The following is a 13,197-nucleotide window of genomic DNA, read 5'->3' as shown; positions in this document are numbered from 1 at the left end:
CAGCAGCAAAACTGGTTGATCCACTCTGAGAAGGTGCTATTTAAGAGACTGAGCTGAATACAGCACCTCAGACTGAGGAAGTCTCTCGGATGAGAGACGAAACGTTTCTACATGTTTTTGTTGTGTTGCTTTGTTTTGTTTTATTGAATGTCCAGAGGACCAGATTTAACTTTTTTAGACTTCAGAGTTTGTGTTTGGTACATGCTATGAGGACTCAAAATCAGCTGATTAATGAGCTAAACCGTAAGATGGAGACAATTTGTGAGAATCACAGGCAACCTGCGGCTTCTAGGACTCGACATAATGTGGGATCGACCTTGAGGAGCCTCATAACACGGATCAGTGGAGTGGATTCCCATAAATTTGGCCATTTTGGACCAAGAAAGTTCTAGCAGGACTCAAGGCTGACAAGAAAAAAACAGCCTGCCTGAAGAAAATCAACAATTGTGGCTTATCTGAAACTGTTTGGCCTTGGATACGAGCCAATTATCAAATTTCTCCTGGGACACGGGTAACTAGGGACAAAAACTTTGTCTATCACCCCGCACCCCCACCCCCCGAACTTTTGTACAGGCTTAGAACTGCCAGCTGCAACAACAACATCAGAACTGTGGCCTGTCTGAAAGTGCTCATGGACAAATCTCAACGTCTTGACATCAAATGCACATGTAATCATGTTTTTGAATGTGCTGCTGGTATAGTTTTTTGATGTCTTGTCCTGATAGGACAAGATGTGAAGGGATCTTTTTTTGTAATACCACTATCTATGGCTATCTATGGCCATCTATAAATCAGGTCTCTCTTGTAAATGAGTCCTCGAGGCTCAATGGGATTTACCTGTCTAAATAAAGGTTGATTGATTGATCTATCCTTATGGTTCTTACTTGTTTTCTATCTAAAAGGATTCTGATAAAGAATAAGGGGCTGCGCATTTTAGCAGCAGCAACGTACACTCTGCCCATCTTGCGGACGTCTGTACAAATATAATCTCATTGTATTTCAGTACAATGATAATAAAGCTTATTCTGATTCTGATTTTAGTACAGTTATCGACAGTACACTGACATTACAGCCAAATATGACACTGTTTATAAAAAAAAGGGAACCTGCATCGACAAAAGCCTACTGTCTCTGTTTGACCAAGCTTTAATTGAAATGGTTAAATCTTTCTGCTTAGTGTCCTGGTTCGCAACCTTTCTCTTAAAAATAAGAACCACCTGAATCAGATTGTGAAGTGCTCTGGTGAGTTGACAGGAGAGATGACACTGAACCTAGAATCCCAGGACTCTAGGCAGGTACAGAGGACATGTGGATCCATTGAAAGGATGTCTCGTCTTCTGCACTGCAAGTTTTGGCCCCTTGTGTCAGGACACAGATAATTCATGACTAAATGTAAAACTAAAACCGGCTTTGTTGCTGTTACAATCAATCTCTTAAACATCTAATATAGTTTATTCTTTTATCTTTACCTTACCACATTTTATCATGTTTTATTGTGTTTTATCATGCCTCTACCTGTTGTCCCATTTTATCTTGTTTTGTTATATTTAAATCTTCAAGAAGCGAGTTTTACTTTATTTCTTTGAAAGCACAGAGCACATGTCCACGTTTTAATCATGTTGGGTCTGTTACATCTACATCTGTGTATGAAAAAGGAAGCTGACTCACGTCACGTGATCAAATCTACCTATGGCTAAAAATAAAGATGACTGATTGACTGTATCTGAATGAAAGCTGTGCTTCATCATCAAAACTTCTTTTGTTTTTCATCCTTGTTCTCAGTCTGTCAGTATAAAGTATAACGGCCAGTTTTAATCTGGTTTATAAAAACTCAGTGAAGCTGTTTTACGGCAAACTTACTAATGATCTCTCCAGCTGGTTTGGCCTCACCATTGTTGCTGGGGAGATAAGTGGGGATAGCTAGAGAAGAAACAAAAATGTCAGAAAATACAACACAAGGGGGAAAATGTTATCTTCGTGTTTTTACTTTCTAATCAAATCTTGGTCTAATTATTGAGTCCAATTTTGTTAATTTATTTTGTTATTGGGTTCATTTTAACACAAAACGAAGAACATAGGCTGCAGTCCTGGTGTTAGGACTACTATAACTCACGATAACACTCAGGGAAGCTGATGAACCCGCTGGCACACGAGTCACAGTTCTCTCCCATGTAGTTTGGTTTGCAGAAGCAGTGACCGGTCAGATCCTCACAGGTACCGTCTGTAAACTCTGACTGACAGTTACAAGCTGCAGAGACAGAGCAGACGATGGGAAGAGACAGAGAAAAAACATGACCAATGATGACCAAGAAGACAAAACTACAAGTAAAGAAATATAGATATGCTGAAATAGTCAGACAGCTGAATCTCACGTGAGCAGGCCAGCGGGGAGTCAATGGGGTGATCAGGTGACCTGTAGTAGGTGGGGATGCAGTGCTCACAATTCACACCTGTGGTGTGATGCTGCAAGAGAAAAATCTCATTAGATTTTATCTATACAACATTTATCTGCACTACCCACAAACACACATCTTTACACAAGTGTGGAATGGCAGATACCTGGCAGTTGAGGCAGACCCCTCCTCCTCTGTGGTGTCTGTGAAGGTCAAGGCTGGCTCGCCTCCGATCGACATCAGGATCATAGTAGCAGTCAAAAGAATGACGATGACAGTTGCATGCTAAAACATTTTAATAACAAGAAAGGGAGAGTAATGTTAGAAGTACATTCAAAATTCCTAATGCAGCAAATAAGCATCCATTACTATGCTTGTTCTAATGTCTCGTGAGGTTCCAATATCCATCCATCCATTTTCTTCCGCTTATCCGGGATCAGGTCGTGGGGGTAGCAGCCTAAGTAGGGAGGCCCAGACTTCCCTCTCCCCAGCCACTTGGTCCAGCTCCTCCAGGGGAATCCCGAGGCGTTCCCAGGCCAGCCAAGAAACATAGTCCCTCCAGCGTGTCCTGGGTCTTCCTCTGGGTCTCCTCCCGGTGGGATGTGTCCGGAACACCTCACCAGGGAGGCGTCCAGGAGGCATCCTAAACAGATGTCCGAGCCACCTCAACTAGCTCCTCTCGATGTGGAGAAGCAGCGGCTCTACTCTGAGTCCCTCCCGGATGACAGAGCTTCTCACCCTGTCTCTAAGGGAGAGCCCAGACACCCTGCAGAGAAAATTCATTTCGGCCGCTTGTATCCGAGATCTCGTTCTTTCGGTCACAACCCAAAGCTCATGACCATAGATGAGGGTGGGAACATAGAGTGATCGGTAAATTGAGAGCTTTGCCTTTTGACTCAGCTCTCTCCTCACCACGACAGACCTGTACAGCGCCCGCTTCACTGCAGACACTGCACCTATCCGCCTATCGATCTCACGCTCCATTTTTCCCTCATTCGTGAACAAGACCCAGAGATACTTGAGCTCCTCCACTTGGGACAGGACCTCCTCCCTGACCCGGAGAGGGCACTCTACCCTTTTCCGGCTCAAGACCATGGCCTCGGATTTGGAGGAACTGATCTTCATCCCTGCCGTGTCGCACTCGGCTGCGACCCGCTCCAGCGAAAGCTGTAGATCACGATCTGATGAAGACAATAGGACCACATCATCTGCAAAAAGCAGAGAAACAATCCTAAGGCCACCAAAACAGATCCCCTCAATACCTTAGCTGCACCTAGAAATTATGTCCATAAAAGTTATGAACAGAATCGGTGACAAAGGGCAACCTTGGCGGAGTCCACCTCTCACAAGGAACAAGCCCGACTTACTGCAGGTTCCAATATGATTGTGAGAATGATTGATTAATTAATTAATGTTCTCTTATTGTGTGGATTCATGTTAAATAAAAACTTCTGAAATGTACATAGTGCTGATTTTTAAGGAGGTGCAGGACAAGTCATGCCTCTGCTGGATCATACCCACTGGTTGATGTTTGGTACTAATTAAAAATTAATGCTTTAAATCCATGCACTCAATTTTTTCACACACACACGCACGCAGGCAGGCAGGCAGGCAGGCAGGCACGCACACACACACACACACACACACACACATATATATATATATATACAGTGCCTTGCGAAAGTATTCGGTCCCCTTGAACTTTTCAACCTTTTGCCACATTTCAGGCATCAAACATAAAGATATAAAGGTTTTTAATGACATCTTCATATCCACAGATACCAGTGATTCTGTGTTGCTTGTCCTGTTGGACCTCACAGCCGCCTTTGACACCATTGACCATGAGATCCTCATTGCTAGGCTGGAGCAGTGGGTGGGCATCACAGGGTCAGCCCTCAATTGGTTCAGATCTTACCTCACTGACAGATCCTTTTGTGTCTCCATCAAGGATTTTAGTTCTGCAGAGGCAGAGCTTAAATGGGGGGTTCCGCAGGGGTCCGTCCTGGGTCCTCTCCTAATCTCTTTAAACCTGCTGCTGCTTGGTGCTATTTTCCGGAAACACAACATACCCTTTCATTTCTACGCTGATGCTGTCAAATTTACTTCCCCCTAAGACACAATGGTACATGCTCTATTCAACCTCTGCTCAACTGCCTGGCTGACATCAGGGACTGGATGGCTTTAAATTTCTTAAGTTTCAATGAAAAGAAGTCTGAAGTCATGTTGTTCCCTCCCAACAACACGATCACAAACCACTGCATCGACCTCTCCGCTCTAACCCTGTCAGAAAAACAAAGAGTCACTAATCTGGGTGTGATAATGGACCCTTCCCTGAAACTTAACAATAATGTAAACATGATCGTTAAATCATGCTTCTTCCAACTGAGGCGGCTGTCTAAACTGAAGCCCATATTGTCCAAAAAGAACCTGGAGACAGTAATACATGCATTCATTACATCTAGGCTTGATTACTGCAATTCACTCCTGTTTGGTATCAGTCAGACCTCCATTGCACGACTACAACTGGTCCAGAATGCAGCAGCCCCATTTTTAACCAGTACAGGCAAAAGAGAGCACATTACACCAGTTTTGGCCTCACTGCACTGGTTACCGGTTCACTTTCGAATCCAGTTCAAAATACTCATGTATGTCTACAAAACGCTGAACAGTTTGCCCCCACCCCCCCACCCCCATCTCTCTGATCTGCTACAACCGTATGTCCCACCACGTTCCCTGAGGTCAGCAGACCAGTTGCTCCTCACAGTTCCAGGAACTCGTCTTAAGCGCAGAGGTGACAGGGCCTTCTCTGTAGCAGGACCAAGACTTTGGAACGAGTTACCTCTGCTTGTCAGACAGGCCCCCTCCCTCTCGGTTTTTAAGTCCCGTTTAAAAACTCACTACTATTCAGTAGCTTTCAACACCAGATGATCTGTGTTTTGATCCTGTATGCTCCACACTGGTTTGTCGTCATTGTCTGCATCGTTTTTATGTCTATATTCTGATTTACCTCATTTTGTATTTTACTTTGTGTGTTACCTGTTGTTCTGTCTGTACAGCACTTTGGTTGGCCTTGTAGCTGTTTTAAGTGCTCTATAAGTAAAATGGAATGGTATGGTGTAAAATTTAAATTTTTTGTGAAGAATCAACAACAAGTGAGACACAATCGTGAAGTGGAATGAAATTTATTGGATGTGTCAAACTTTTTTAACAAATAAAAAACTGAAAAGTGGGGCGTGCAGTATTATTGGGCCCCCTTGCGTTAATACTTTGTAGCTCCGCCTCTTGCTGCAGTTCCAGCTGCAAGTCTCTTGGGGTTTGTCTCTATCAGTTTTGAACATGGAGACACTGAAGTTCTGCCCATTCTTCCTGCAGAACAGCTGGAGCTCAGTGAGGTTGGATGGAGAGCGTTTGTGAACAGCAGTCTTCAGCTCTTTCCACAGATTCTCGATTGGATTCAGGTCTGGACTTTGTCTTGTTCATTCCAACACCTGGATACGTTTATTTGTGAACCATTCCATTGTAGATGTGTCTTTATGTTTTGGATCATTGTCTTGTTGGAAGATAAATCTCCGTCCCAGTCTCAGGTCTCTTGCAGACTCAAACAGGTTTTCTTCCAGAATGGTCCTGTATTTGGCCCCATCCATCTTCCCATCAATTCTGACCATCTTCCCTGTCCCTGCTGACAAAAAGCAGGCCCAAACCATGATGCTGCCACCACCATGTTTGACAGTGGGGATGGTGTGTTCAGGGTGATGAGCTGTGTTGCTTTTATGTCAAACATATCATTTTGCATTGTGACTGTGTCCACAAGCTGTGCGTGTGTGTGTGTGTGTGTGTGCGTGCGTGCGTGCGTGTGTGTGTGTGTGTGTGTGTGTGTTCAATACATGTCAATATATGGAATAAATGCATTCCACTTACGTTCACACTCATTGGCACTATAGGTTGTGGCAGGTTTCCATGGTAACTGGTGATATCCAGGACAACACTGATCACAAGACACACCGCAAGTGTTATGCTGACAGTCACACTGCAGTCTGTAAAAAACAAAGATGTAGTGACACTTTAAACAAAATTACATTTATACTGTGGGTGTAACATCACACAAAGACACTAAGTAAATAATGAAAACTGGTTTCAATGCAGCTGTTAGCTGCATTACCTCACAGGGACTCAGACCTGCAGTCTGTGGTGGTGAGTTTAAAACATTTGTTTTTGTCACTTCAAATATGGCTTTCATACTTTAATAAGGTTTTGTGAAAAACAGTCAAACAAAAATCATTGTTTGACATTTCTATTGTTGCTTAGCTCTGCAATAGCTGTTAGGGTACCTAGTTATTATTTATGCTAACTCTACAACATGATGTGATCATGAACAGAGAACATCAGTAACTCTCAAACTCAAGTCAGAAAACATGTCAGAGAATCAATATATTGACGTGATCTAATTAAAACATACAGAGAAACTTGTGAGCCTTTATCTATCAATTCAATTCAGTTTATTCATAGAGCTCCAAGTCACAGCAGCAGTCGACTCAGGGCACTGAACAGAAACATTCATCTATAAAATAATAACTGAACAGAAACATTCAAATATAAAATAATAATTGAACAGAAACATTCATCTATAAAATAATAATTGAACAGAAACATTCATCTATAAAATAATAATTGAACAGAAACATTCATGTATAAAATAATAATTGAACAGAAATATTCATCTATAAAATAATAATTGAACAGAAACATTCATGTATAAAATAATAATTGAACATTATTTATCTGAGGAGCAGCTTTGAGTTTAACTCCATCACTGAACTCTCATGTTGAACAAGCATGAAGGCGACAGTGGAAAGAAAAACTCCCTCATGAGGAAGAAACCTTTAGCAGAACCAGGATCAGGACAAGAGGACCATCTGCTTCCACCGGCTGGGTTTGGTAGGAATAGATACACAATGGCAGGTGAAGAATCACGTTAAGATAGAAATAGTATCAAATGAAAACGATTCAATTTTAACAATTCACTTGGGGAAATGAGGTCAGTTTGTCCTCTAGTAGTCTAAACTTATGGCAACATAACAAGCCGACCCTAACTATAGGATTTATCAAAAAGGAAAGTCTTAATCCCAGTCTTAAACTGGATAATGTGTCAGCCTCACGGACAGAAACTGGAAGTTGGTTCCACAAGAGAAGAGCCTGAGAACTGAAAGATCTTCCTCCCATTCTGCTGCTGGAAACTCTAGGAACCACAAGTAAACCTGCAGTCTGACAGTGAAGTGCTCTGTTAGGAAAATATGGAACAATAAGATCTGTAATATAAGATGGAGCTAGGTTGTTGAGAGCTTTGTAGGTTAGAAGTCAGATTTAGAATTCTATTCTGGATTTGACAGGGAGCCAATGGAGAGAAGTGTTAAGATATTTCCTATTTAGACTGGTCCTATGTTTTGATCTACTCAGAGACGGGATTATAATGAAATTATGACCCCGGTTCTGAATGGAGGGGGTTTCCGGATCCGGTGGCCTGCAACCAGCTCACGTCTTTAACATTAGCTAAAACTGGAGAGATATGATCTCTCCCAGTAACTCCAGTTAAGACTCTGGCAGCAGCATTTTGGATCAACTGAAGACGTTTTAAAGAAGTATTTGGACACCCAGATAATAAACCATTGCAATAGTCCAGTCTAGACGTGACAAATGCATGGAGCAGTTTTTCTGCATCATCTTTAGATCAGATGTTTCTAATGTTAGTGATATTACGCAGGTGGAAGAAGGAGGTTCTAGTAACGTTTTTAATGTGGGGGATAAAAGACATGTCCTGATCAAAAATAACACCAAGATTTTTAACATTAGAGCTGGAGGACAGATTATTATTAACATTTATTTAACCAGGAAAATCCCATTGAGATCACAGATCTCTTTTGCAAGGAAGGCCTGAGCCTGAAGGCAGCCTAACATGCATGTTTTTGGTCTGTGGGAGGAAACTGGAGTACCTGGAGAAAACCCAAGCAAGCACAAGAAGAACATGCAAACTCCACACAAAAATACCCCAGGTCCAACTGGGGTTTGAACCCAGGACCTTCTTGCTGTGAGGCAACAGTGCTAACCACTGAGCCGTTGTGCTGCCAATTAATTAAAATTATTGAGATCGAAGGAGGGCGAAAGACTGAAAAATTAATTCCTAAGATGCTCAGGTCCAAAAACTAAAACCTCAGTCTTGTCTGTGTTCAAAAGGAGAACATTTAGGGTCATCCTGGTTTTTATGTCTTTAAGACATGCTTGTAGTCTAAGTAGCTGATTGGATTCATTGGCTTTAATGGACAAATATAATTGTGTGTCATCAGCATAACAATAAAAATGTATCCCATGGTGTTTAATAACATCATCTAAAGGAAGCATACACAGGGTAAAGAGTATTTGTCCAAGCACTGAATCTAGCGGAACTCCATGACTAACTTTGGTGTATGATGAAGATTCATTATTTACATTAACAAACTGGAATCTATCAGATAGATATGATTTAAACCAATTCAGAGCTGTTCCTATAATTCCAACATCATATTCAAGTCTCTAATAGAATATTATGATCAACTGTATCAAATGCAGCACTGAGGTCTAACAGGACAAGTACAGACACCTATGCCCCTTTTCCACTGTCACGGCGCAGGTCGGATATTTCCGGCTTGACGCGTGTTTGAGGTCTTTCCACTGTTCCTGTGACCGGCTCGCCTCCCTAAATTCTGGCCCGGCTTCTCAAGGGGTCCAAGTGAGCCGCGCCGTGACGTCAGAAACACTGTCGGTCACTGATTGGTTGGGGGGAGGAGTCTGTGGAGTCTTTCCAAACAACCCGATCCGCCATTTTTTCTCTACGCTTACCATTAGCGATAACTGGAGGAGCGTATCTTTTAGTATTTTGAAGCTATACAACAACAATAATATCAAAGCCGTGGCCAAATGCAGAAGTGCAGGTGTTGTTGTGCTTGGTGGCAGAAGAAAAAAGTCAAAGCGAGCTAGATGGAGGATTGGAGGGTGGTTTGGACACAGTTACTGCTCTACTTGAATCATTTATAGAAGATGGTGAGTGTTTTCTAACTTTAAACATATTTTAAGTTACTCATCCCATCGGTTCTGAACGTTTTTAACTAACAAAAGACGCTGACGCCATAATAGTACAACGTCGGTGCTACGATGCTAAGCTAATTTGCAGAAACGCTAACTGTCCTCTGGTCCTGTTTCTCACTGTATTTTATCCAGAACGTATTTCAGCGCGTGAAGGTTCATCTCTAAACTCCACATTAAACCCTCCAAGCCTCCCGGCTCCTGCTCCATCAGAGGAGTCTGCACCTGACAGAGCTCCATCACAGCCCAGCTGCACCTCACAGAGCAGCACAACGCTGCAGCTTCTGTGCTCGGTAAGAACAGATGCAACATGTTCCACATCACTTTATTTGTGCCGATAAGGACTTGATTTATTTTATTTTTAAAGTAAAAAAAATAAAATGTTGAATAAATACTGAATTGGGATGAAATTTTGTACACAGGGTCCCAGTTACAGACAACAAAATGTAAAATAAAAACAGTAATAAAATCTAAGATATAAACTAAGAAAAATATCAACTAAAAAACATCTACTAATAAAACACTAAGAACTAATAGCAGTAAACAAACAAAACAATACGTCAAACAGCAACATGAACTAGAGTTTGTGCAGCCTCATTAATATCTAAACAGGATAATCATGTTGCTGCTGATCAGTTTCATGTTGCTGCTGATCTGTTTCATGTTGCTGCTGATCAGTTTCATGTTGCTACTGATCAGTTTTATGTTTCTGCTGATCTGTTTCATGTTTCTGCTGATCTGTTTCATGTTGCTGCTGATCAGTTTCATGTTGCTGCTGATCAGTTTCATGTTGCTGTGTTCATGCATGCTCATCTGTTCACACAGACTCATGTCCGTGCTGCTGTTCAGCGTATTGTGTTTAATGTTTTTATGCTATTAGAGCTTATCATATTTTTAGTTGATGTTTTTCTTAGTTCATATCTTAGATCTTATTACTGTTTTTCTTTTATATTTTATTGTTGGATGTAACTGGGACCCTGTGAACATAATTTTGATCCACCACATGGACCACATGAGGTGCAAATGACAATAAAGAATATCTGCATGTGTAGAATACTTTCTGATTCATATATCCACTGTTGTTATATTATTTTCATTATTTTTAAATCAATTTATTTTTCATTTTCTTATTTGATCAGTTTATTATTATTAATATATCTATTACAGCTGTTAGCAGCACCTTTCTTTGTTTCATGCATTTATTCAAAAACAGTATGTAGCTTGAATTAACCACCTGTTTCTTCTTTCTAGTGAAGAGAAAGAGAAAAGAGTCCAGTAAAGAAAAGTCTTATTTCATCACTGAATGAACATGAAGAACTGAAGCGGACACAGCAGGAACAACACTTGTGTCTTCTTCTGGATGAAGCCCGTGAGACAAGGGACACACAGATACACAATCATTAGTTGGACGCAGTAGCTTTTATTTTTCTACATTTTTCACTTCTTACTTTTCCTTTTAAACATTTTTTTCTTAAGTGGTGTCCTTGAACATTAAATTTCCTAAACAAATTTTACAATGTTAAGTTCATATAGTGTTTGTTTAAATTTATACTGGAAGTTGAGAAGAATTTCCAATTGCTTTTGATCTTTAATGAATCCTAAGAAAAGATTACTAGAATCTGCTCAACTGTTATTATGTTAACAACAAAGTCCATGCTCAATAATCCAGGTATACAATCCAACATTTTTCAGTCTGGTCATCTGGACAGTTTCTTTTTTTTTTTTTTTTGGTGCTGAAACGTTTCGCCTTCAATCCAGAAGGTTTCATCAGTCAACGAAACACACAACAAAACTGATTCTTCCTCCAACAGCTTACTCCAAAGTGGAATTCCAAAGTGTTATGTTATACATTTTTTGGTCCATCCATCCGTCCGTCCGTCCATCCATCCATCCATCCATCCATCCATCCATCCATCCATCCGTCCATCCATCCGTCCGTCCGTCCATCCATCATCTTCTGCTTCAGGGTTGTGGGAGCAGCATCTTCACCAGGGAGGCACAGACATCAACAGCCTCCTCTTCAACTCTTCTAGGACCCCATGGTGTTCACAAACCAACTGACTATTTATTAATTAATATCCTGATGCTGCTCAATAATCCAGGTAGAAAAATCTAAAAAGTTAAGTCTGGTCCTCTGGACATTCACAAAACAAAAAATACAGTTTATAATAAATAAACAATACATGTTTTTTGTTTGTTTTGTTTTTTGAATGTCCAGAGGACCAGACTTAACTTTTTAGATTAATAAGTAATACATTTATGTTTTTAAATTTAATGAAAGACGAACCTTTAAAATTTAAGGACAAGATTTAATCTAATTGTTTTCAAGTCTTATTGTAAAAGCAGTTTCAAAGATTACATCACAGTGGGATGTTTTGTAATTTTAACATGAACCTTGTGCATATCTGTAAATAATAAAAGTGAAGATATTTTTAATACATCTTTATTGTAAAAATCTATACTAAAATGTAAAACACATGGGTTTAAAGCAGCAGGAAGGCAGTGAGGTAGGATTATGAATCAGGTTTAAAAGTTACAGCTCCATTAGAGCATGACATCTCTTCCACCACACCTTGTGACAAAACCTTCAGGGTGTTCTTCTTCTAATATGTTTAGTGGTGGCTAGTAAGTAGCTTAAGGGAGCACTACCGCCACCAGGTGGTAAGACCAGTTGGATTCTAGTCCCCGCCTACAGAGCCGTTCCAGAAGTGTAAATGGAAACGCAACAGACCCGAGCCGATCTGAACCAACCTGAACTGACCTGATCCGCACTGTGACAGTGGAAAAGGGGCACTATTCATTGTCAGAGACCATGTGAAAATCATTGGTAACGTTCACCAGTGCAGATTCAGTGCTGTGGTGAGCTCTAAATCCTGACTGAAACTATTCAGATTATTTATTTGCAGATGTTCACGTAACTGACCAGCAACTACTTTCTCTAGATATCCTGATGCATGCTCAATAATCCAGGTAGAAAAATCCAAAAAAGTTCAATCTGGTCCTCTGGACATTCAAAAAAACAAAAAACAAAACAAAGCAAAAAAATGTAGATACGTTTCGTCTCTCATCCGAGAGACTTCCTCAGTCTGAGGTGCTGTATTCAGCTCAGTCTCTTAAATAGCACCTTGTCAGAGTGGATCAACCAGTTTGCTGCTGACAACCAAAACCTGCTGATCACATGCTCAAGAAGGACCATCAGCCTAACAATGGATCATTAGCACCTGATGGCTGTTTACTGTTCACAGAGGGCTGAGTGATACTAGCAATCACAGCATTGTAAGAGGGGGACAGTTGAGCCCGGAGGCTCCGCCCCTGTTTAATGATGGACGGTTTCTTTTCACAAAGATGGCCTCCTTTACTCCTCTCTCAAACCATCGTTCCTCTCTGTCCAGGATGTGAACATCTTCATCCCTGAAAGAGTGACCGCTGACCTGGAGATGAGTGTAGACTGCAGAATCAAGCCAGGACGTTTCTTAAGTAAAGGTTTAATTACAGCAATCTTAAAGCTCTGTGGTACATAACATCCATTAAAGACAAATTAAGCAGACCCAAGATATGATTATTAATTAAGGGAAATACCTCTTTAAACAGTTTGGTTGGGATGGGATCTAGTAGACATGTGGATGGTTTGGATGAAGCTATTATTTTTGACAATTCAGAGAGCTCAACAGAACAAAAACAGTCCAAACAT

General features: G+C 40.9%; 1 protein-coding gene across 1 annotated transcript in view; it reads right to left on the bottom strand.

Moving 5' to 3' along the window:
• Nucleotides 1-13,197, bottom strand: part of LOC119417417 (laminin subunit alpha-5) — a gene marked incomplete at its 3' end in the record, with an annotated part of 231,477 nt that overhangs the window by 36,913 nt on the left and 181,367 nt on the right. The window contains 5 exon segments of the mRNA XM_037684619.1: nucleotides 1,861-1,920; nucleotides 2,114-2,248; nucleotides 2,373-2,463; nucleotides 2,560-2,678; nucleotides 6,312-6,427. Coding sequence (XP_037540547.1) covers nucleotides 1,861-1,920; nucleotides 2,114-2,248; nucleotides 2,373-2,463; nucleotides 2,560-2,678; nucleotides 6,312-6,427 — 521 coding nt within the window.

The sequence above is a fragment of the Nematolebias whitei genome, chromosome 11 (assembly GCF_014905685.2).
Source record: "Nematolebias whitei isolate Nwh7 chromosome 11, NemWhi1, whole genome shotgun sequence".
NCBI classification, from domain to species: domain Eukaryota; kingdom Metazoa; phylum Chordata; class Actinopteri; order Cyprinodontiformes; family Rivulidae; genus Nematolebias; species Nematolebias whitei.
Note: the sequence above shows the minus strand (reverse complement) of the source record. Positions and strands in the feature narration are given on the sequence as shown.